Raw genomic sequence first — 25,368 nt, 5'->3', positions numbered from 1 at the left:
GTTGCGGTCTCATTCAACACTGGAGACTTTGGCGCCATCCCTGCGGACACCACTTCTGCCGTGAGTGCATGGATCAGATCATAGATGATGGTTTCCGCGACATCGAGGGGCTTGGCTCAAGTCCCTGTCCACAGTGTAAATCAGTTATAGCCTATTAAATGTGTAATCGTGACTGTATGTTAGTGCCTTTTTCTGACTTTGTGTAACCTTTTCTTTTTCTATGCACTTTGTAGTCCCTGCATGTCTCTATTGCCCAGGCAATTCAACAGAACTATGATATCATCAAGACAAAGGACAAGCAATACTACTTCACCACTTATCTAGTCAGTCAGATCAGATTTTCATTGTCATCTTTAAGACATCCTATTCTATGCATTAATGAGTGTGTGTAGTATGACAAGGTTACAATCAATGACATGAATATATCTTAATATAACAATCTAAATTTAGCTGATGCTAAACTCCATCCAATACAAATGACTATTTAAGAATATTAACAACTCGGGCTCCTAGGCAAGGTTGGGGAGAAACTTATTGCATGTAATCATGTACATTTAATCTGATTACAACAAAAAGTAGTTCCAGCTAAAATTGTGTAATCGGGTTACAGATACTTTGAAAAACTAGATGATTACTCCTTGGATTACTTGCTTGTGACAAAATACATTAACACTTTTCCTTTCCTCAATGACATTCAATTCAGCCTTGAAAAAAAGGGCAAATTTAGTTTGTTCCACCTGAGCGAGTCTGACCACAAATTAGAGACCACTATGATGACACACCAAATGCGTTTGATGGATCCTTTTTGGCTTCTAATGCCTCTTAGATTACATTACTGAGTATGGGTAATCCAAAATTACTGATTACAATTTTGGACAGGTAACTAGTAACTGTAACAGATTATATTTAGTAAGTAAACTACCCAACTCTGTTTATAGGCTATATGATAGAGTGGCCCAAAGGTCAGTATATCAAAACAAATATTAACTTGCACTTCAATAAGCACTTCCCATCAAATTCCGCCCAGAAATGTATCTAATTTCAACCCCATAATTTGACCTTTAACCTTCATTAAATTACACAGCAGTACACAGTGTATTAATTTAATCTGCAATGTGCCCATGCTTTTTATTATTTTTGTACCTTTATTTAACTAGGCAAGTCAGTTAAAAACAAATTCTTATCTTCAATGATGGCCTAGGAACGGTGGGTAGATTTGTACCTTGTCAGCTCGGGTGTTTGAACCCTAGTGGTAGCCTAGTGGGGAAAATAATCACAGACAAAATGGCCACCTTTCAAGCCCTTTATTGGTGAAATTTCAGCATAATTTCAAGATGATGTCAAGAGAAGGAGTGAGCTGGACTTGACCCAGGTGAAACAGACAGAGTGGAGATGGTTTTTGCTTTCTATGGGGATGTAACGTTAGCTTTACTGGGGGGGGAGGAGAGCCTTGGTTTGGTCAACCACGGTCTGGAAGAGCTGCTCCATCTGGGCCTGCAGGTCATCAGCCAGAGGCTTGAACTGGGCCTGCATCTTGTCGACCAGAGGCATGAACTGGGCCTGCAGGTTATCAGCCATGGGACGCACCTGCTTCTCGATGTCACTGACGAAGGGCTTCATCTGCTCCTGGATCTTCTCAGCATGCTCCTGGATCTTGTCGGTCAGAGGTGTGATCTGAGTCTTACCCTCCTCCAGGTAACCCCTATGGGTAGAGAGACACACTTAGAGAGACGTTTTCCAACAGCTGTAGGCTCAGGGAGCAAGCTAGCTTTAAAGCCGACTGTATGGTACTGATGTGAAAACAGACATGTTTAAGATGTAATATCCCTGTCAAGTACAATGTTACGAATAAATCAAATGAATAGTAACAATTTGAATGACTTCATATCTTAAACGTGAAGAGATTCAACTCCATACAGAGTTGATGGTACTTATTTTGTTGATCTGCAATAGAATCTCCCCTCAAGAGAAGTATTCTATTATTTTATATTATATTGGAAGAGTGTGGTGGTCAGTGACGTACTGAGCCTGGCTGATCAGCTCATGAGACTTCACTGTCTCAATGGCGTCCTGGAAGTACTTTGTGAGAGTCTCGATCTCAGCAGGGATGTCACGCTTCACCAGGGAACCGGACTCACAGCCTGTCATACGCACACACAGAAAACACACTTAGTTACACACACAGTATTGTGTTTATAACGCACAGTATTAATTCAATCTGAAAACAAGGATGGATGTAGTTATGATTAAAGAGGTTATAGATTAGCAGAGGAGTAAAGGGCTTGATTTTCAAATCAATATTTATCCTCTGAATTACCTTGTTTATCAGTTATGTGTTACTCAATTACTATTCATGAGTAGTAATAAGTATATATGCAGATAAGATAGAAAGTCATAAAGATTTTTCTTTGTTGCGGAACAATTTATGTAATGGATTCTTACCAATGGCCAGCACAACAACAAGGGCAGCGACGAGAGAGAATTTCATGATTGCTGATGGGCAAGGTGGATCTACAGAAGAGGAGACGAGGATTAGGACGGCAACAGGGAGTTTCAGATGCAACATCGTACACTACATGACGATTGACACTCAAAAGATATTCTGTTCACCTTCAGAAGTTGCACTTATCCTTGGTGAAACCAGGTAAATGTGATGAAACTCTGACCACATTAAGATCGCAGTAGAAATTGGCTTCATATTTAACCATGTAGTCATAATGAAAACTTTACAGTACTTTGATGTATCTCTCTTGAGGTTACTACACTAACAAAAAGACACACAATACATATGAGGCTAATCTTTAAGTGTTAAACCAATATACTGAGGCATTGGGATCAGACAGAGAAAACCATGGAAGACTTACCTTTACTTCTGGGGGTTCTTGGACCTAACGGTACCTTGTGTCTGGGGCCAAGGGTTTTTTATAGCTCCTGCTGGACAAAAGGGGCCTGGCCCAAATCTTATTGGCTACAACATGTAAGGGAGTGACCTGAGGTGGAATGTGCAAATGTGTAGCGTTGGCTGATGAACCTTGATGTGGTGCCTGTCCCAATAAAGACACAAAGTCCAAGTGTGGGTACTGATTGGGTTCGAGATAAGGTGTTTAAGTTGCATCATTTCATTTTCCCTCATTTGTTTCCAATGTTTTGGGGTTTTATTAACTTATTTTCTTAAGGATTGGCAGAGCTAGCATTTTTATAGAAAAATAACGTCGATTTGGGGGAAGTAACTCTCAGCAACACAAATGAGAAAAGCTTGGTAGTGTGCGTGTTAACCAGGGTTGGGGTCCATTCGAATTGAAGGCTATAAGTTCTAGTAATACCAGTAAACTGAAATTCCAATTCACAACAATTGAAAAAGGGCCTCTGTTGTCAATGAGTTCTCAATCAACTGAAAAGGGGATGCTGTTTATGTCAAAAGGTTTGGGGATTTTAAATTCAAATCACTTCCTGAATTGACTGACTTCAATTTGAATTGACCTCTTCTGAAGAGCTAGTCTTTATTACACAGCCATTAAACGCACATTAGAAAAAGACTGATGGTAACACGACTGACAACACCTTTTCTACTTTCCAGGTTGGACGTTCCATCAGCCATTGCCTCACTGCACATTACTAGTGTTACAGTATCAGCCAGAAACATAGAGGGCCTCAGATAAACCCATCACATCAGGGGAATGGTAGATACATTGCTTGTATATGAACTTGTTATTGCTGAGGACATCTATTTCAGTAATAATGTGAAACTAATGGTAATTGAATTCTTTTATGGTTTGGTTACAATCAGTTAGAGTCAGCAAAAGAGCTGACATTTCCTATTCAGTTTGTAGATTGAGAACATAGATACTGGCATGTGCTCCTATAGTCGCATGCTTAATAGTTTAATGTGGTCAATGTCCAGTTTTTTCTGTACTGTTGGATTTTTTTTCTCTACTGGGTAATCTAAAGTAATGATGATACATATTATCATTCATACATACAGCAAGAATGATCCTCTGACATACTGTAAATAAATTGCACATTGCATGAATGAATATAGAAAGACCATTAAGAGAGAAAATATGTAATATGACTTCATTCATTATTTTGAATCTCTCCTAGGAATGTAATTATCTCAGCAAATTAGATTGGCTGGACCAGAGATCCCAATGTGACATGTACCTTAGATGTTGATTGAGCAATTTCTCATAAATACCACCCTCCGACTCGTGGATAAAGTACTTTTTGTATTTCCAAGTTCTTTCATTATTTTTCTATCTCTGCATCTTTCTTTGTATGGAGTCTATGATTCACCACAGGGAATGGGAAAAGATTGTGCTGAGGTACTTTCAGCAACTTTTTTTTACAGAAAGGCATAGCCTATTTTGTTGAGGAAGATCTCTCTCTCTGGGCATCTGGCAGCTTGGTGGATCGTGGACGCAGTCAGCATAACTCACCTCTAGCCAAGTAACCTAACATCACAAGGTTATGTGATGTATGAATTTTTATGATGACCTTTTCCCAAGGTGCTGTGCCTGCTCAAATAATTTACATTTAAGTCATTCAGCAGATGCTCTTACACAGTGCAACTTACAGGAGCAATTGGGGTTAAGTGCCTTGCTCAAGAGCACAACGAAATTTGTTCAGCCAGTCAGCTCATTTACTGGCCCAATACTCTTAACCGCTAGGCTACCTGCCATTTAAATCTGTGAAATTCAACTAATAAATTGAAACTAACTGACACAAATAATTCGATGTGAACAATACACGCCCACACCCATGTATTAATTTATTTCACATTTCTAGTTATAATATATTGGATTATATTTATACGCTTTCTATAGCGTCTCTGATAACAGGGGTCTGTCTATTCATTAGTCGGATTCCGTTAACAGAAACCGTTCACTGTTTACTCTAGAAACCAAAGGGAAACAAACGTAACAAACAGAAAGGGACCAACCTGCATTTGTCATATATAAATTCTAATTTCCGTTGCAAAACGTTTAGCAAAAGACGAAACGTTTTGAAATCGTAATCCAACTAATGAATACACACCAGGCAGGGATGCTTCCCGGATATCATCAACGTTCACGCGCATCAGCGCAAAAAACAGGAGCTAACAACATGGCGGACGTACTAGATCTTCATGAAGCGGGAGGCGAGGACTTTGCTATGGATGAGGATGGTGATGGTAAAATTTATGAAACAGTAGTTCTGTGTTTTGTGTGTGCTTGCTATGGACTCGCTAATATAGCGTATTTGGGGAGTTTTCGAATAACTGAGTGAACATTATCCGTAAAATCGTGGATGCGTGTTGACTGTTGGGCCTAGATGCAACCATTCAAACATGCTGGTTGGCTTATGTAGTGTAATACCTTTTTGAATTGTGCTTATGTCGTTTGAAAAATAGGTGTTAGCTAGTGAATGTGTACAGTTGCCACTCTTCCAGTTACTGAATGTTTGTTTGGCATGGTTAAAAGTTGGCGAGTAGGTTGCGCTAACGGATTAGCAAGCTATCTGGCTAACACAAGTGGTAGCTAGGTAGGCAGTTCATTTGTTTGGAAACTGCGAGATCAGTGATAATAACTCACCAACTACATAATCAGCATTTCTTCTGTCGACTATTGTAACCCGATGGCGATGTGCGTGTGAGCTACTGAACGTTAGCTAAACTAGCTTAGCTAATTTACTAGCTAACGTTACACCATTCTAAAATGAACGTATGATAGCTAACATTAACGTTAGCTAACACCCTTTCAACTTGTATGTGACCAAGCTAGCTAATTAATTTATTTGTCAACTGTGAGGTCACGGTAATAACTTGTCAACTAACGTAGTTATTAGATATTTATTTCTGTCGAGTTAGCTACTGTAGCTAGCTGTTTTAAAAACGCGTTGGGCTATTCATTAGTTAGGTATGCTCTAGCGAAGTCAGTGTGTCTGTACTTTCAGTTCACTAATGTGTGTCTGTAATGTCTTCATTCCCCAGACAGCATCCACAAGTTAAAAGAGAAGGCAAAGAGGAGAAAGGGACGAGGTTTTGGTTCAGGTGAGTTACCACACTGCAGTTCTGACTCCTAACCTGGCTGTATTCTGCTTCTCCGATTTTTCAATAGTGTATGACAGTGTACAATTGTATGTTTGGGGTGGGATGCATGATTCCCTTTGTTCTCTGCTGTGCTAGAGGAGGGAGCGAGGTCCAGAGTGAGAGAGGACTATGATACAGTGGAGCAGGATGGAGACGAGCCAGGTCCTCAGAGATGTAAGTGCCATAATGAATTTAGGGTGGACATTCTTTTGTCAGTCACTTCTGGGGGGGGGGGGATTTGAAACTGTTTTTGTACATCGTTCCAAGTTTTAAAATGCTCATAACAATTAGTTTAATTTAAATATTGTGTTATAGCAGGTGGTAGCCCTAGTTAACCATAGAGGCAGTTATTTAATTAACACAGACATGTTTTTTGATTCTCTCAGCTGTGGAGGGTTGGATCCTTTTCGTGACTGGGGTACATGAAGAGGCAACTGAGGAGGACATCCATGACAAGTTTGCAGAGTTTGGAGAGATCAAGAACCTACATCTGAACCTGGACCGAAGAACAGGTTACCTCAAGGTTAGGCCGAATCCCCATGTCTCCACAGCACATTTTAATTTGGAGTTTGTTGCTTGGCCAGTTTTGCCAGGGTTAATTTGCCTGGCTAATATTGAGTTTCATAATTGTGTAATTTGTTGTGCACTGCTCTTAAGCCACAAGGTGGCAGCATTACACTGAACATGGACAAATGACAATGTGTGTTTTTGTTGAAATCGTTACTTTCTTTACTGCAAAGCAGACAAAATTATAGGGTGGTGTAAAGTAGGTTTTTGGGCAGTGTCTTTATATTTTTGACCACTTTTACTCCACTACATTCCTAAAGAAAATATGTACATTTTCCTTGACACAAGTATTTGCTACATTTCGAATGCTCAAGCTGGACCGACTTATGGTCCAATTCACACAGCTATCAATAATGTGTCACCACTACCGCCTCTCATCTGGCGAACTCACTAAACACACATACTGCATTTGTAAATTAAGTCTTGTTTGCCCCGAGAGAAAAAAAGTGCAGTCTTGATGTATAGCATTTACTTTTACTGAAGTATGATAATTATGTACTTTTCCCACTAGTGTACATTTAAAACAAGAGACGTTTAGACTTACTGAAGTAGTATTTCTGGGTGACTTTTACTTGAGTAATTTTCTATTAAGATATCTTTACTTTTTCCCAAGTATGACAATTTAGTACTTTTTCCATCACTGAAATTCTGTTGTTGTTAATCAATTGAAGCACTGTTTAATTTAGGATTTGACAAGCATTCTCCTCACCCATTTTTGCCTTTCCAGTATCTGTACAGTCATTAACTGGTTATTAAGTATGGTGTGGTTGGAATATAGCAGGACATTGAATTCCACAACACTTCCTGCAGCTGCACATCTCAACCTTAGGCATCACACGTTCAGGGAATCCAATGGGCTGCATTAGCTACCTAGCATGGCGACGCAAAAGCCTGTTTAATTAAGAACTAGCTGCATTTCGATCACCTCGATCTGCCGTTTTACATTGTGGGATAATTAGGAATACAGCAACACCTGCCATTTCTGTATTGCAGTATGTTTTCCTGTCCTTTTTAGTCTGGGTTGACAGAGGTACTCGTGTTGACCTGCGACCGTTACGACAAGAAGGGTAAGCCCTTCTCGTCGTAATATTAAGACTAGAATTTGACTTTTCTCATGGATTTGCTCATTAATTCCTTTCACAGGGTTATGCACTGGTGGAGTATGAGACATACAAAGAAGCCCAGGCAGCCATGGAAGGGTTGAATGGCCAGGACATGATGGGCCAGCCTATCAGTGTGGACTGGGGCTTTGTCAGAGGACCACCCAAGAGCAAGAGGAGGTGAGTGTCGTAGAGTGAGCGGTAGTCTACTGTGGAGGGTAACTGTAGGGGTTTGGAGCTGTGAGAACACTTGAAACATAAACCCATTTCACATTTTAAGTATAAGATGACTTGTTTGGGTCTAATATGAAGAGGGGAACAGAATGGGTGCAGAGGCATGACTTGAATGGGGGGAAAAAAGAGAAATGACTGATTTCAAGTGTAAATTTGACATGTTGTAAATGATTTTGTTGAGTTACCCCCCCTCTGTTCCCCACAGGAGTGGTGGACGGAGACGCAGCAGGAGTCCAGACAGGAGACGACGTTGATTCCCCACATCTGCTCTTGAAAGGGTTATTTTAATTTTATTACATTTGCGTTCTGTAATAGCGTTAATGTTACTGATGTCTATGGTAATTAACTGTTTAATTGCAAATAGCCCTGACAAGTGTGCTTTAGAGCCAAAATTATTAGTTGTTCCAGCAAAATGACAGGGTTGCCAATTTTTTTTTTTTTTTACTGAAACAAGCACCAAATACACTGATCAGTGAAACTTTTTTTGCATCAACAACAAACTGTTTTAAAGTAGTGGTATGTGTTTTCTTATGGGTCCCTCTATTCTGTTTCGAGGTTTAATTTGGTTATGTTCTGGGCCATGTTTCCCAAAAGCATATTAAGGCTAAGTTCATTGTTAGAACCATAGGATCCTTGGTTTTCATGATGAACTTAGCCTTAAGATGCTTTTGGAAATCTGGGCATTTGTGTGGCCTTTTTTTATGTATTACATGGGAATAAAACATTTAAGTGAATCATGTGTGCCATGGTCATTGTTTTGTTACGATGTTAAAACTTTTGTAATTTCTCTATATTTGTGTGTACACTGAACAAAAGTATAAACGCAACATGTAAAGTGTTGGTTCCATGAACTGAATTTAAAGATCCCAGAAACTGTCCATTTGCACAAAATGTATTTCTCTCAAATGTTATGCACAATATTTTTCTTGACAAGATAATCCATCCACCTGACAGGTGGGGTGTATCAAGAAGCTGATTAAACAGTATGATCATTACACAGATGCACCTTGTGCTTGGGACAGAAGGTCACTCTAAAATATGCAGTTATGTCACAACACAATGCCACAGATGTCTCAAGTTGAGGTAGTGTGCAATTAGCATGCTGACTGCAGGAATGTTGCCAGACAATTTAATGTTAATTTCTACCATAAGCTGCTCCAATGTTGTTAGAGAATTTGGCAGTGTGTCAAGCTATTTCTTTTAAATATCTGTGACCAACATGTGTAGGCGTTACTACAGTCCCTTGTTCGAATCCAGGCTGTATCACATCTGGCTATGATTGGGAGTCCCATAGGGTGGCGCACAATTGGCCCAGCGTTGGCCGGGGTAGGCAGTCATTGTAAATAAGCATTTGTTCTTAAACTAACTTGCCTCGTTAAAGGTTAAATAAAATCTGTATTCCCATGTGAAATTCATAGATTTGAGTCTTATTTTGGCTGATGTCCTTATATGAACTGTAAGTCATTGAATGTTGCGTTAATCTTTGTTCAGTTTGTACACTGCTCAAAAAAATAAAGGGAACACTTAAACAACACAATGTAACTCCAAGTCAATCACACTTGTGTGAAATCAAACTGAAGCAACACTGATTGACAAATTTCACATGCTGTTGTGCAAATGGAATAGACAACAGGTGGAAATTATAGGCAATTAGCAAGACACCCCCAATAAAGGAGTGGTTCTGCAGGTGGTGACCACAGACCACTTCTCAGTTCCTATGCTTCCTGGCTGATGTTTTGGTCACTTTTGAATGCTGGCGGTGCTTTCACTCTAGTGGTAGCATGAGACGGAGTCTACAACCCACACAAGTGGCTCAGGTAGTGCAGCTCATCCAGGATGGAACATCAATGTGAGCTGTGGCAAGAAGGTTTGCTGTGTCTGTCAGTGTAGTGTCCAGAGCATGGAGGCTCTACCAGGAGACAGGCCAGTACATCAGGAGATGTGGAGGAGGCCATAGGAGGGCAACAACCCAGCAGCAGTACCGCTACCTCCGCCTTTGTGCAAGGAGGAGCACTGCCAGAGCCCTGCAAAATGACCTCCAACAGGCCACAAATGTGCATGTGTCTGCTCAAACGGTCAGAAACAGGCTCCATGAGGGTGGCATGAGGGCCCGACGTCCACAGGTGGGGGGTTGTGCTTACATTTGCCAGAGAACACCAAGATTGGCAAATTCGCCACTGGCGCCCTGTGCTCTTCACAGATGAAAGCAGGTTCACACTGAGCACATGTGACAGAGTCTGGAGACGCCGTGGAGAACGTTCTGCTGCCTGCAACATCCTCCAGCATGACCGGTTTGGTGGTGGGTCAGTCATGGTGTGGGGTGGCATTTATTTGGGGGGCTGCACAGCCCTCCATGTGCTCGCCAGAGGTAGCCTCACTGCCATTAGGTACCGAGATGAGATCCTCAGACCGCTTGTGAGACCATATGCTGGTGCGGTTGGCCCTGGGTTCCTCCTAATGCAAGACAATGCTAGACCTCATGTGGATGGAGTGTGTCAGCAGTTCCTGCAAGAGGAAGGCATTGATGCTATGGTCTGGCCCGCCCGTTGCCCAGACCTGAATCCAATTGAGCACATCTGGGACATCATGTCTCGCTCCATCCACCAATGCCACGTTGCACTACAGACTGTCCAGAAGTTGGCGGATGCTTTAGTCCAGGTCTGGGAGGAGATCCCGCCACCTCATCAGGAGCATGCCCAGGCGTTCTAGGGAGGTCATACAGGCACGTGGAGGCCACACACACTACTGAGCCTCATTTTGACTTGTTTTAAGAACATTACATCAAAGTTGGATCAGCCTGTAGTGTGGTTTTCCACTTTAATTTTGAGTGTGACTCCAAATCCAGACCTCCATGGGTTGATAAATTTGATTTCCATTGATAATTTTTGTGTGATTTTGTTGTCAGCACATTCAACTATGTAAAGAAAAAAGTATTTAATAAGAATATTTAATTCATTCAGATCTAGGATGTGTTATTTTAGTGGTATATTGGCCATATACCACACACCCTCGTGCCTTATTGCTTAAGTTTTTCACAGGAGGTTGGTGGCACTTGTGATAATTACTGGAGCAGAATTAGTGGAATGGTATCAAACACATGGTTTCCAGGTGTTTGTCATTCAATTTGCTCCGTTCCGGCCATTATTATGAGCCATTCTCCCCCCAGCAGCCTCCTGTGGGGTATGTATGTACAGTATATGTATATAAACCTATCAAACTTTATGCAAGATAATGAAATGTACAGGTACAGTGCCTTCAGAAAGTATTCATACCCCTTCGAGTTATTCCACGTTTTGTTACAGCCTGAATTCAAAATAATACTTTTTTTCTCCTCACCCATCTATACACAATACCCCATAATGACAAATTGGAGACATGTTTTAGAAATCTTTGCTAATTTAAGTATTCACTCCCCTGGTCAATAGTTTGTTGAAGCACCTTTGGTGGCGATTACATCTTTGAGTTGTCTTGGGTATGTCTATCAGATTTGCACATCTAGAATGGATTTTCTCCCACTCTTCCTTGCAGATTTTCTCCAGCTCTGTTAAGTTAAATGGGGAGTGGCGGTGAACTGCAGTCTTCAAAACTTTCAATGGGATCCACGTTTAGGTTTTGGCTGGGCCACTCAAGAACTCACATTCTTGTTCTTTAGCCAATCCAGCATTGCTTTGGCTGTGTGGTTAGGGTCATTGTCCTGTTGAGATGCAAATCTTTGCCCCAGTCTAAGGTCATTTGCACTCTGAAGCAGGTTCTCATCAAGGATTTGCCTGTATTTGGCTTCCTTCATTGTTCCCTCTACCCTAACCAGTCCCCTAGTCCCTGGCATTCTCTGGATTTATGGTGCTTTCAAGACAACTGGGAACTCTAAAAAAAAACAAGGTTGAAACATGATGTCAGTGATCTTCAGGTCAGAGCTCTAGAAAGAGGCCTGAGTTCCCGACTTGCAATTTCGAGTTGGATGACCGTTCAAAACGTATTTTTCCAGTCTGTACTCATTTTCTTCTGAGTTTCCAGTTGAGAGTTTGCAGTTGTTTTGCTGGATTGACAGCATGGCCAATGTTGAATGTTTATAATTTTAAGCTTGGAAAAGAGACCCTTAAACCCAGGCTTGGACCACACACCCACTCCCATGAATAGCAGGCTAGTGATTGCTTTGCAATGCTTGCAGTTAGCCACTGATTCCTTCCAAACCACTCATTGTTGAATTTGCGATTTCCAACTTGTTGTGTAGTGTTTATGTCCAATGGCCGATGAGCACCGATACGTTTTATCTATAGTTTCTCTTCATTATTTCTCTTCATATGACGAGGATTGAAAAGTATGTGCTCGTAGATTGTCGACTTGATTCATGATGATGACTGCTAGCTAAGATTTTGAAAGTATGATGTTGACATGATCAGTCCAATCAAAGCTACAGTAGATATAACTTTATTTGACAATTTTATCTGTGTCCAGTGACCTTGAGCCTTCTTGGATGGGCACTTCTAATGTAACTCTATGGCAGCAACCAAGGGGCTTGAATTTTTTAGCTCCACCTGTAGATTTTGCAGCGACATGGTGTCCCCATGAGTGACAGAACACTGAGCCAAACACGGCGCAACTAGAGAACATTACCAACTCCTACACTTCGTATTTTCTGCTGGCTGCCCCACCACCACAGAAAGCACTGAGCTAGGCTGAAACACCTGTGTTTTGGAGCTGCCTTAATCAAGAAAGCAAAAAAAGAGACCATGTTTGTATGCGGCTTTATTAACTCACCTGCCCTGAATGACGGGTCGCCACTGGCCTCATCACAATTCTATGTTGGACATCTACAGACAGTTCCTTTAACTTTATGGTATAGTTACTGCTCTGACTTGCGCTTCTTCTTCTTCTTCTTCTTCTTCTTCTTCGTCTTTGGGATTGGGTTGGCAGGTCGCATCCAACTTTTAGGTGCATACACCGCAACCTACTGTACTGGAGTGTGGGGCCAGTCACAGACTACCTACATGAACGTCCGGTAATACAGATTGGGAAAAAAGGAAAATTACCCTGCCAACTTTAACCCTCACTAAAAACAACACCACCCTATTCCACTACTTAACCCTATCTGATCCTGCTAGAGGCCAACAGCCTGGGAGAACAGTACATTACCACTCAATACCCCCTGCAAATCTTCAGCAGTAATATTTTGCAATCAAATCAAAGTTTATTTGTCATGTGCGCCAAATACAACAGGTGTAGATCTTACAGTGAAATGCTTACTGACAAGCCCTTAACCAACAGATATTAGATAAACAATAGATAAGTAAAGAAATGTGGGGTGGTGGCAGGACACAATGCATAGTCCAGGTAGACATTTGATTAGCTGTTCAGGAGTCTTATGGCTTGGGGGTAAAAGCTGTTGTGAAGCATTTTGGTCCTAGACTTGGCACTCCGGTACCACTTGCCATGCGGTAGCAGAGAGAACAGTGACTGGGGTGGCTGAAGTCTTTGAAAATGTTTAGGGCCTTCCTCTGACACCTCTTGGTATAGGAGGTCCTGGTTGCCAAGCATCTTAGCCCCAGTGATGTACTAGGCCGTACGCACTACCCTCTGTAGTGCCTTGCAGTCGGAGGCTGGGCAGTTGCCGTACCAGGCAGTGATGCAACCAGTGCGCTCGATGTTGCAGCTGTAGAACCTTTTGAGGATCTGAGGACCCATGACAAATCTTTTTAGTTTCCTGAGGGGGGAATATGCTTTGTTGTGCCCTCTTCACGACTGTCTTGGTGTGTTTGGACCATTCTAGTTTGTTAGTGATGTGGACAGCAAGGAACTTGAAGCTCTCAACCTGCTCCACTGCAGCCCCCTCGATGAGAATGGGGGCATGCTCGGTCCTCCTTTTCCAGTAGTCCACAATCATCTCCTTTGTCTTGATCACGTTGAGGGAGAGGTTGTTATCCCAAGTACTTCTCTGCAGCTGCCACCACACAACTATTTTCTGTGACTTACGTTCCATTTATGCAGTACAGTTGACAACCATGGCTATGAATGCTAAAAAACCCACCTTACTGAAGCACATATTATTCCCAGCCTTCTCTCGATTGGGTCCTTTCAGGATCCCTCACCCTGTACCCATCTTCCTCTACCACTGTTTTTGCTGCTTCAGTGTGCACACACACAGTCTGTACTACTCTGAACCTGGCAACCTCAACCTATCTTTCTCTCACCGGACACATCTGATCACCAGCCCCATGGGCACCCCCACAGCTTACACACATTACTTTCTCCACCGATACTTCACATTCCTTTATCTCATTACCTACTGCGCACTTCTTACATCTAAGAATCTCCCTCCTATACACTGCTGCAACATGACCGTAAGCTTGTCACCTAAAACACTGTATTATTTTTGGAATAAAAGCTCTCACGAGATAACTAACACATCCTAACTTGACCTTGTCAGGCAAAGACTCTGCCTCAAAACTCAGCAGGTCAGACAACGTCTTCTATTTCCCCATGCTCTTCACCGGGTCTGCGTCGCACCAAACGACGGGCGTCACAGACACTAGGAATCTTCCATTAAATCTGATCTTCCTCAACACTTAATACTACCCACGTTATCACTCCTTTCAACGGTGCCCTGCTCTGAAGAGCAAAGCAAGTCACAGATATTGTCCCTAGTACCGTAGTCCAGGGCGCCCGCTCCTTCTGGAAAGAAGAAACATAATAAAGTCCACTTCGAGTTACTTTCACCAACCTCTTCTACACCCAACCTGACACCACACATGGATCAGCTAGAATACAAGGAACCATCCCGGTCATCATCGGGACAAGGAACGAACTTCGCCGCAGGTGCTTCACCCTCACTCTTGTCAGGCTCCATCTCTGAGCTACCAGAGCACATATCCCTCTTTTTCCACTTGATGGCAACCTTCCTCACAACATCGTTTCCCTCTACACTCACTTCCTTTTCGGCGGTTACCACTGCACCTGCCACCACATTGAATTAATCCTCACTCTTGTCACGTTCAATTTCCTTCTGTAGCTCTTCCAAAAGTTCTGTGTGATCCTCTATTCCATATTCACTCAAAACATGTTACACCTTTCTCCTTTTTTTCTTCTTCACCCGCCATCTTCTCCGTCATCATATCTTCCAGAAGGCTTGTGAAACCCCCCACTCCATATTTACTCATAATATGTTCCACTTTCCTCCTTTCTTTCCTGTCCACCATCTTACAGGTCATCTCGACTCAGCGCCCGGTGGAAACCCTTGTCTTGTCTCAAAATCTTCTGACATTCACTGTCAACTGTGAGACCTTATACAGACAGGGGTGTTTCTTCCTAAATTATGTCCAAACAATTGAATTGGCTACAGGTAGACTCCAATCAAGTTGTAGTGATATCTCAAGGACAATCAAAGGAAATTAGATGCACCTGAGCTCAATTTGGAGTGTCATAGAAAAGGGGTGTGAATACTTATGTAAATTAGATATGAATGTATTTAATTTTCAATATATTTGCACACATTTCTAAAAAACCGTTTTTAGAAATTGTCATTATTGGGTATTGTGTGTAGATGGGTGAGAAAAATTAAAATGTCATCCGTTTTGAGTTCATGCTGTAACACAACAAAATGTGGAATAGGTCAAGGGGTATGAATACTTTCTGAAGGCACAAGTTTGCACATTAGCGACATCACCCAGATGACCTCATCGAAGGAACAGTTCCCGTCCCATCCATAGCCTTGAATCGATTGCCTGCCTCTCTTTTCTCTGCAGCCAATCGGGGTATGAAGGTTTCCCCCTCTCCCGTTTCCATTTGACGTTAGCTACACTGGGACAGTTCAGTCAAAAAGTATCGTGTGGTCATTGGTGTTTTAGATTGGCAGTCAACTTCTGTCTGTTTTTCGATTGGCAGGCGACATAATTTGGCTACCTCAGCTGGCTCGACTCAGAAGCGCCTTGGTTGACATTGTTGTTGTTGTAAGTAAGAAACTACTTTGTCGTTGAGTCCTGTTTTGGATTTACAGTAGACTGCAACCTCTGGATTAGTTCAGTCAGGAAAAACTGGTCTAATAAAGGTGGAGGTTTTCACAGTATTTGTCAAGAGGGAGGACCATTATGGGACGATGAAAGAAATGTCTGCGAGGCCGCTCAAGGTAAGCAGACAAGGGACACTCAACTGCTAGCTAGCGACTTTAGCTTGTAACATTATAGCTAGCTGGAAACATTTTGGACAGGACGACCCGTAGCTGGCTTTGTATGAACCTTTTTAATGAGTTGGAAGGAACTAGCTCGCTAACTCATTAAATGGGAAGTTTTAAGTGGGAGACTCCTAGACGGCTAAAACATGAAACAGAGCTGGTTCGATTGACCAACTAGCTAACTAAGTTACCTAGCTGATGTTAGCTAGTCAGCCCAGCAAACTAATTTAGCTACAATCTAGCTAGCAAGCTAGACTTGTTACCGTAACTTATTAACGGGATAGCTAGCTATAACGTTGGCTTCCAATTTAATTCGAGTCGCGTTAACAATGTCGCTTCGGTTACTATGCCTTGCTAGCTAACGATAGTTAACGACGTTCAGGATAACTTTGCTAACATTAACGTTAACTAGCTGGCTAGTTCTCTCTATTGCTCATCTGCCTAGTTAGCCAGGAAAGGATAGGACGAAAATGTACTATGCTTAGTTAGCTAACTAACCCTTAGCCCATTCATAGACGATATACACACATCAGTCGGATCCTTTATTAACGTTACATTATTGGGCTAACTAACGGTATGTTGAGTTAGCTGACTAGTTAGCCATTCTACTCTCTCCTGGTATCATCCTCTCCCCATCTAACGTTAGGCCTATGAATCCATTTGAGGAATGAGCAACTTCAAACGGGAGGCATCTGCCAGTCAATTGTTGGTGAAATATTCAGCAAGTCGTAGCCCTGTTGCTTGTTATAATTAACGTTTAAAGTAAACGTTATATCAATGCAAAGGACTCCTGCTTTATAGTTATTTACCCCAGAGAGTTTAATACTTGCCCGTATTTAGGCTATTGCTTAGTTAATTGTAAAACATTGATAATACATTTCAATGACAATACATTTCAATGACACTCTTAGGTCACTAACATTCTTCCCTGGATGATTGAAACCAGTGACATAGGCTTTGACAGCTCCAAAGTGGGTTTATTTAAAGACCTCTCGTCATTATGTAAACTATACGTTGCGCCATTGCCAACACCACTACAATGAAAGGGTATCATTACACTTGAATTATTCAACTCTTTATTTGGAATTTATTTTGTTTGCTTGTAGTCTAGTATAGGCAGACAACCTGCAACATAAAAGTAGGACAGAGCGACAGGCTCTTCACTGCTTAGGCATACAGGGCCTTTTCTCTTTTTCATTATGTAAAGAAGGCACATTGTTAGAAGATGAGGAAGACTAACCCTTATCAACTCTACCTTCCCTGTAGCTTTCTGACTGCTGTTTGTATGCACTTGAACCTGAACCCATGCTTGTCTTGCTCCCACTATAAGTACACTATGCATTATAACATGATGTATGTAACAGATGAAGCATCATTTTGGGATTTGTTATATCTGTGGTTTGGCAGGACATTTTCCACTTAAGACCATGTGATTGTGGTGTCATTCAAGTTGTGACCATTTGCATTAAAACATTAGTCGATCGAGCCTACCACTTGAGGGGAGAGAGAGCGAGAGAACAAAAAGGACAAATGCAGCAAATGCCTTTATATTAGTACAAGTAGAATTCAGAGGGAGCGCACAAGCACAGTGGAATTCTGAGGGATCTGTTTTTGCAGTGGGAGGAAGAAATGCATCTATCCCTCCTACCGCTACACATTTCAATGGCAATGCAGGGGGATGCTGGAAAGGCAAACTGGAAGGGCTAACTGGCAAGAGGAGGGTTCCTCAGTGAGCAGACTGCTAGGGTGTGAGTGCAAGTTTGCATTGTTACGCAAGTCTTCCCTTTTTCAAGGAACGCATTGATCCATGCAGCGTCACACAGAACACCTGAGGTCATCTTTTGGGGAGCCTGTATAGTGTCCCTCTGTGATATTGAGATTCTCTAGTACAACTAAGACACTGTGAATGACTGTTTTTTGTAAATTATCCAGCAGTAAATGTCAAATATGTTACTGTTGGGGGGTCCTTTGCATGGGGTGATGTCAGTTTCCTTTAACAATCAGTCTTCCAGATAGCTGACACAGACACAGGAACCTTGGTGTAAAACTATTTAGTAATAAAATGCAATTGCAGACAGAGATTCACATACAGAGTACCTCAGTAGTCTATAGTAAAGATCTGTGTGGCGAAACAGGCGACCACAGACTCTATCGTCAATCATATCTTAATATTGTTGCTTTGGATTAGATACAAAGTATCTAAGATGAGAAAAACATATCTAGACTGTGGATTCTCACTTTACTATCTCGGCCTTGAGGCTGGGTGACTATCAGCAGGTGCAGACAATTCTCAGCCTGAGAACTAAAGCAGGACATCTCCATTTACCCAGTACTTTTCCATCATTGCGCATTGCAGGCATACAAAGGTTATCACATATATACAGTAATCATGGCACTGGTGTAGCCCCACACCGACCCCCAGGGTAATCCCCAACATTACACAAAAAAAACCTATTAAAAACGACAATATCACATAGAACAAAATGGTGTTCGGATGGCATTTGTTTGACAGTGATCACTAATTGTTTTGCGTAGAGCCCTTTGACTCTTGACAATGAAACATGGCAAATCTGTGCTTCATAGCTTAATTTGCAACTTTTCATGCTTCTCCACCAACATTCAAATGGTTTGTTTTTTGCCTCTAAAGAAGCCCTGCGATGTATAAACACTACACTATGTCAAACAGGATGGCTGGCTAAATCACAGGTGGGAGAAACATGACACTGATGACAGAGCGCATTATCGCCATAATCCATCAAGACAAGGGATTATCCTATTGACGTCATAATTCGCTTCGGTTTTATCACCAGTTGAGCATTGTGGAAGTTTTCAGGGTGTGCTTGGCTAATTTATTGGTGTCCTTTAGCCTATGTGTGACACACAGTGAAGTCATCCACACATGACTGATCTGTGTGCAGTTCCTTTGTGAGCACTCAAGTCTTATTCGGACAGTTCTTTGGAGAAAAACCCCCAGAGTCCATCCATTTGTCCTTCAGGTTCCTTTCCCTCTTTCCACTCTCTTCAGCTAGCACTCTCCAAGCTCTATTCTAAATGGTGTGTCACTGTACAGTTTATAAATGATCAAGCCCTACCTACGTGAAGTTATGAGTTAAGCCTAAACCCTCTATCTCTCACACAGAGCCATTTAGCCTACCATTGTGTTGGTTGGCTTTAGCCATCTTGACTGTCTCTGTGTGGTAGTAGAGACTGAATATTATATTTCAGTGTGGAACCCTGCTTCCGCAGCAACGCTTAATCTAGAGATACAATTTTAGTGGTCTCTCGCTGGGCTCCCCCAAACAGCTGTTCAGTAAGAGTGTGTTTCAAGGATCCAGTGTCAGCTTCAGTGCCAGGCCCATGTAGATTAAAACTATCTCCATAGGACACCTCTACCCCCGCAAACAAGGTCAGATTAATAAGTAAATAGTTGAGTGCTTCTCCAGGTTAGTGGGACAACTGCATGACCATGCGTGTCTTATTGCCTCTATCTAGTCTGTGTTCAAGGATTGTAAATTGTCCTACCATGACCATATGCTACAGGGAAGGGAATGCAATGCATATCTAGGCTTTTAGTAGGCCAATGCATGCAGGAATCACCCCTTCAACCCTAGTTGTTTCCAGCTTAATGTTCTAGCCAACAGAGGCATTTCATTGCAACAGAGGCATTTCATTGCTTTCATCAGGAAGGTCAGACCTTTGGTTACCAAAGTTAACCTGGATTCCAGAAAATAACAGGGTAAAGGTGGCCTACATGGGCATTTCATCATGTTGGGAAAACTTAATTGAGCAGCTGACCAATTCCGCAAGACTTTAGTTCTGGGTTAATCGAGATTGCTTGGGCCTTGTTGCTTACAATGACTGATACTGTATGTGGTTATCTCACCTAGCTACCTTAAGATGAATGCACTAACGTTAAGTCGCTCTGGATAAGTGTGCTAAATTACTAAAATGTCAAATGTAATGTAAACGTTAACATGAATGGAAACATCCTGCTAGCCTCTGAATAAATTCTCTAACTAGGCAAAGATTTATTCTTCAGATTATCTCTGTTGGTCACAATTTACTGCTTTACACAGCACATATAGTCTACTCCATACATTTTCATAAGACTTTATCACCATGACATCTAGAATTCCACCACCATGCACCCCTGCATCCTTGTTTGCCAGCATACAGCATGGTCAAAACAAGAATGTACCAGATGTGCTTTGGAAGAAAAAAACATCCCCATGATTCCTCAGCAGAGGGGCAATCAATAGGAAGCTTGTCTCTGAGAGCCTGTGCACACAGACAGTGACTCATAAAACCCTGTTCAGCCCCACCCTCCCCTGCATGCCTGGATGCCTGCCAGCCCTTTGAGACAGCAGCCAGGGCCCAGGGCTGTTTGTGTCAGGGTGGCGAGGCCTTCAAAACCAAGCATCAGCAATTGCACCTCGGCCCTACCTAGTACCTACTTCCTTTGTGTTCAACCAGAGACTGGGTGAGTGTGCCCAATGCTTTGGGATACTCTGACTGGTTATTTTATAATTTTATGATGTGTTTTTGTACTCAACTTTGCTATGCCAACTCTTTTCACAGATGCATCACTGATTGTAGGATGTTGAATACATTGATTTCGACTGATATAAAACAATGGGACACATGCTCCCGATTTCTCCATTCTGAAGCATCCCCAATATTATCTCAGCATCGCTCTACGGATGGGCCAACTGGGTCAAACAGTTGATGGGTAAAGCCTAATAGAGGGGTGAATGGAGACCAAGGCTATGCTTTTGCTCTCTCATGTAAAAAAAAAAGCTCCACAATCCCCCTTGACTGGGCCCTCTACCCGGAAGAAAGCCATGGTAAGATCACATGGCTGCTGGCTCCTCACCATGCCGTTACTACACAACAGCAGTCCTTCCCACTCTCTCCACTCTAGATCCAGGACCGCAGTAATCCTGTCCCCGCAGGAGAGGAGCCTCTCGCCCTGGGCGTGTAAAGCCACCTCACTGCGTTGACTGCCAAGCCAGCACCACGTGGGGATTTGCATGAGCATTAGTGCCCAGGCCTGTTGCTTCTAATGCTCGTTTAACCACTGCCGTTAGCCTAGCCACGGACTGCATACAGGTTCCGTAGGCCTTGCACATACATAGGATGTTGAAAATAAGTTATTTTGTGTGTTTTCGGAGTGCAAGGCTAATTCTATAACTGCAAAATAGACCATTTACAATTCAATTTGGGCTGACTGTATTCTGACTTGAGATCCACAAGCGCAACTCTGCATTAATCATAATTAATTTAGGCTAATTTCAATGGGAGTCTTAACATTCAAGATATCAAGTTCAATATTGCCCATTTTGATCATAATGGTAGGTCTTTAAACAATTGCAAATATAGACCTTTTTGTTTTCAGTGTTTTTCTACAAGAAGGCTATTGTTAACTCCTTAAAAAAAAAATATATATATATAATGATTTTTATATATATTTACTTTAAGACTTAATTTACAAGTTTTGTAACATGGTCAGGATGTGTACTGTTATTGCTTAGTCTTGTGGTTGTTTCCACAGAGCAGTGCAGCCAAAGATGCAGGTTTGCTTCTAAGAAATGTCTGATATGCGTGAAGGAGTAATGCATAAATTACTGCAAAAGTGAACTCCCACCCTTCTTTTAAATGTGAGTTATGTAAGCCCTAGCTCATTGTTTTGTGAAGTCTCATTGGCATCCACAAGACATTGATGACCTTTGCATATTGAGCTACTAAGGAAAGCAAATGTTGGTACAAATGTTTGAATTCAGGCTCATTCCTCTTACTGCCCTCAGGTTTTTACTGTCCATAGGGTTTTAGTTGTTTTTATAAACTGAGTGGTTAGATGCCTGAATGCTGATTGGCTGACAGCCGGGGTATATCAGACCGCATACCACGGGTATGACAGCGTTTAGTTTTACTGCTCTAATTGCGTTTATAACCGGTTTATAATAGCAATAAGGCACCTTGGGGGTTTGTGGTATATGGCCAATATACCACGCTAAGGGCTGTGTCCAGGCACTGCGATGTGTCGTGTCTGAGAACAGCCCATAGCTGTGTATATTGGGCATATACCATACCCTCTCATGTCTTACTGCTTAATTTCATATTGATTGCAAATTTCATCCAAATAGGCTAGCTGTGCAGATGATGCAGAAGCTGGCATTTCTGCACAAAGACATCAATAAAAATCTGCTTGTGCCGTATGAGGAGTTCCCGCCCACGGTGTGCTGAGTTTAGGTTGGCAGTGCTCCGGGAATACTGAAACCAGGGCAGATTGTTCCCTGAGTCCAACGAAAACACTTCTGCTGCATATCTCTGTGCTGCAGTCCTTCATTGACATAGCAGCGCTCTGCTCGCACACTGCAGCTGACAGAATCAAGCTCTATTATTTTGATTATCCACAGCATTGAAGAGCATTGACATGTATGCAGATGGGCACAAGTGTAGGCCTAGTCTCATTACAAAACACACACAAATGAAACATGCCCTCGTAAATTGTCCTGTTACTCCCTTTCTGCAACCATTCTCTGTGAACTACCCGTGTGTCCTCTTACGTTGCTACATAGCACAGCAAGGCACAATATGGCATGGGTCAGCACCACCGTTCACGGTGTGGCATGACACAGCATGGCACGGCACTGCATGGCACACAGCCATGGTCGGAGGATATGTCAGGGGCGTCAGTACTGTTGGCTGCTGCCTCGGCACCCCACATCCCCATCTGAATCCGTCTGCTATGAGTGGCTGTTAATTAGCACCGCTTGACTGTTGATGACAGGGTGTGACTACAACGACAGACACTGGGCACTGGGCAGGGTTGCCTCTGAAGCCAGGTACTGGGCAGCACTAATAAAGTGCCCAATGGAGCATGGTGGCAGGAGAGGAGAGAACAGGCTGCTCAGAAATACTCCATGCACATGACCCACACCACCAATTGTGAACCGAGACATCCTTTTCCTCACTTGAGAAAGACATTTTGTGGGTAAGTGAAACTTCGTTGAGACCTTGGCCACAAAATGCTTGGCTTAGCCATGACATCGGCTCTCAGACACTTGATAAACAGTTTCTCTGGAAAACTATTACTCTGCCCATTTGAACTGCTTGAACTTGGCAGTTGCTACCACGCCGCTGTGCATGTCAACAAGAGGAAATCGGGCCTCTGGCTGCCAAAAAGAGTGACTGACTACCAGGCCCCCTAACTTCTTACCCTACTGGAGTTAGCCTACACTGTCAGTTGCTAGTGAAAAGCCTGCAGTAGCTAGTACTACACTGTCAGAGAACACTGCACACCTTATTGGTGGCATAACTCATTATCCCATTGAAGTTCAGCAGATACACCAGAGAGAAAGAGCAGTAGCCTATCAGGGATGCTTTGTGTTCCTTGTAGACAAGCTTCCCGAGCCATGACACTTGCAGACATAGCTTAGCTGTCTTGTTTGCTCGCCAGAACGTTTTGTCTGTTTCCCGCCTGTTTTCTTTCAGTTGTCTGCTGTTTAAAAACTTTGCACTGAGGGGAGGTGCTATATTTGGTTCATGGAGTGGTATTTTTAGGCTGTGAAAAGTCTGTTGTAATTTTGACACCTTGCAGATGAGGGGCTGGCATTCTGTATGCATTTCTAGCTATGGTAACAAACTACAAATGTAAAGTCTCCTTTTTTCACCGTACAACTTTACAGGGTTGACAGTTTGCTATCGCATGGAATTAGAAGCTTGAGTATTTAAGGAGTGAGGGAAGACTGGGAACAAGCGTCACTGAATGCTTACAGCAGGCTTAGACAACACGTGGGATCCCCTTATGCCATTCAATGTTTGATGCCACTTTGTTTTATAGCCTCCTTCGGATGGGATGTTGTTAGGGGTTTCACATTTTGGGGAATATTCAGAGGTGGAAACTTTCTGTGGGAATTAACAGGAATATATGGAAATATATGCAAATGAATGTTAATACCATTTAAATGTAATGTTTTTTTGCATTGGATATATTTACCATATCATATAGAGACATAAACATTTGACCTTATCATAATTGCAAATGATTAAATCCTTCATATATATATATATATATATATATATATATATATATATATATATATATATTTATTTATTTATTTATTGTTACAAATTGAACTCAAATTAAATGACTTGACTCTTCACATGGGATGATTTCACTGAACAACAAAAGGGAATATTGAATGAGCCATCGCATCTCCCCAAAACGTTTTCAACGTACATCTGTAAAATTATAGTGTAGAAACTAAAGCTTAGGTTGTCTTACTCTCAGGTTTCCATGTCTTCTTCCTAAACCTCAATGTCCACCTCTTGAACATCAGACTGAGGCCTCATCTGCACTTCACTTTCCATCCTTGTTGGGGATGGCTCAAAAAGCCTCAAATTTGCCTCAATTTTGTCCACAATTTTTCAACCCTTGTATTGGTCCGCATGATGCGTGCTTTGGTGTGTGTTCCCAAACAAGGACCAGTTGTGCTCTTGAGGCGGCTGATGTTGTTGGGTTTTGGAGGACGATGGAGGCAACAGGGGGAAGAGCCTCAGATCCACAAAGTCCTTTCCACCAGGTGGCTGATGAGATATGTTGGCACAACTGCCATATTGCATTTCCACCCCAAAGCCCTTGCTTGGAAGTGTACTTTGCCAGAACCTTGCCTTCATCCAGGCCAAGGTGGTGAGACATGGTAGTGATGACACCATAGGCCTTGTTGATCTCTACACCAGACAGGATGCTCTTGCCAGCATACTTGGGGTCCAACATGTACACTGGGGCGTGTATGGGCTTCAAGCAGAAGTCTTAATGCTTTTTGATGTATTTCAGAACTGCAGTTTCCTCTGCTTGGAGCAACAGTGAAGTGGGCAGGGCAGTACGGATTTCTTCTTACATCTGCATGCGGAGTCTGAACATCAGACAGGATGGCATTGTCTGCCTCAATCCATGTAATGGCTACTGCTATAAGTTTCAGGAGTTTCAGGCTGCTTACCACTCTCTCCCAAAATACATCATCCAGGAGGATCCTCTTGATGAGGCTATCCATATCCGCAGACTGTGATATGGCCATTTCCTGGAGAGACTCCTTCCCCTCCAGGAGACTGTCAAACATGACAACACCACCCCAACGGGTGTTGCTGGGAAGCTTCAATGTGGTGCTCTTATTCTTCTCACTTTGCTTGGTGAGGTAGATTGCTGCTATAACTTGATGACACGTCACATAACT

General features: G+C 42.3%; 3 protein-coding genes across 4 annotated transcripts in view; 2 read left to right on the top strand and 1 right to left on the bottom strand.

Moving 5' to 3' along the window:
* Positions 1-1,289: 1,289 nt before the first annotated feature.
* Positions 1,290-2,907, bottom strand: LOC112229632 (type-4 ice-structuring protein LS-12). The gene is made up of 4 exons (XM_024395579.1): positions 2,865-2,907; positions 2,443-2,511; positions 2,024-2,141; positions 1,290-1,702 (listed from the first exon to the last, which is right to left on the bottom strand). The coding sequence occupies exons 2-4, from the start codon at positions 2,486-2,488 to the stop codon at positions 1,429-1,431; spliced, it is 438 nt and encodes a 145-aa protein (XP_024251347.1). The 5' UTR covers positions 2,489-2,511; positions 2,865-2,907; the 3' UTR covers positions 1,290-1,428.
* Positions 2,908-5,018: 2,111 nt separating this feature from the next.
* LOC112229619 (RNA-binding protein 8A) lies at positions 5,019-8,702 on the top strand. Of its 2 annotated transcripts, none has more exons than XM_024395560.2 (6): positions 5,019-5,170; positions 5,969-6,028; positions 6,164-6,241; positions 6,454-6,590; positions 7,778-7,914; positions 8,174-8,702. In XM_024395560.2, exons 1-6 carry the CDS (start codon positions 5,023-5,025, stop codon positions 8,220-8,222), a joined length of 609 nt encoding a protein of 202 aa, XP_024251328.2. In that variant the 5' UTR covers positions 5,019-5,022; the 3' UTR covers positions 8,223-8,702. The 2 variants fall into 2 exon arrangements, with proteins under 2 accessions (XP_024251328.2, XP_024251335.1); XM_024395567.2 differs by having other exon boundaries at positions 5,046-5,164.
* Positions 8,703-15,862: 7,160 nt separating this feature from the next.
* LOC112229610 (OTU domain-containing protein 7B) overlaps positions 15,863-25,368 on the top strand; it is a 32,169-nt gene continuing 22,663 nt past the window's right edge. The window contains exon 1 of the mRNA XM_024395549.2: positions 15,863-16,087. The gene's annotated coding sequence lies outside the window, so the exon portion shown is untranslated. The remainder of the gene's footprint in view (positions 16,088-25,368) is intronic.

Source organism: Oncorhynchus tshawytscha, linkage group LG03 (assembly GCF_018296145.1).
Source record: "Oncorhynchus tshawytscha isolate Ot180627B linkage group LG03, Otsh_v2.0, whole genome shotgun sequence".
Taxonomy (NCBI): Eukaryota; Metazoa; Chordata; class Actinopteri; order Salmoniformes; family Salmonidae; genus Oncorhynchus; species Oncorhynchus tshawytscha.
This window is presented reverse-complemented; position numbering and strand designations above follow the sequence as displayed.

Bases quoted from the DNA above. Each gene is read 5' to 3' on its own strand.
- LOC112229632 (XM_024395579.1), bottom strand. From the start codon at position 2,488: ATGAAATTCTCTCTCGTCGCTGCCCTTGTTGTTGTGCTGGCCATTG. The intron at 2,142-2,442 runs GTAAGAATCCAT...TGCGTATGACAG, and splicing joins TGTTGTTGTGCTGGCCATTG to GCTGTGAGTCCGGTTCCCTG. The intron at 1,703-2,023 runs GTACGTCACTGA...CTCTACCCATAG, and splicing joins GAGCTGATCAGCCAGGCTCA to GGGTTACCTGGAGGAGGGTA.
- LOC112229619 (XM_024395560.2), top strand. From the start codon at position 5,023: ATGAATACACACCAGGCAGGGATGCTTCCCGGATATCATCAACGTTCA. The intron at 5,171-5,968 runs GTAAAATTTATG...TTCATTCCCCAG, and splicing joins TATGGATGAGGATGGTGATG to ACAGCATCCACAAGTTAAAA. The intron at 6,242-6,453 runs GTAAGTGCCATA...TGATTCTCTCAG, and splicing joins CGAGCCAGGTCCTCAGAGAT to CTGTGGAGGGTTGGATCCTT.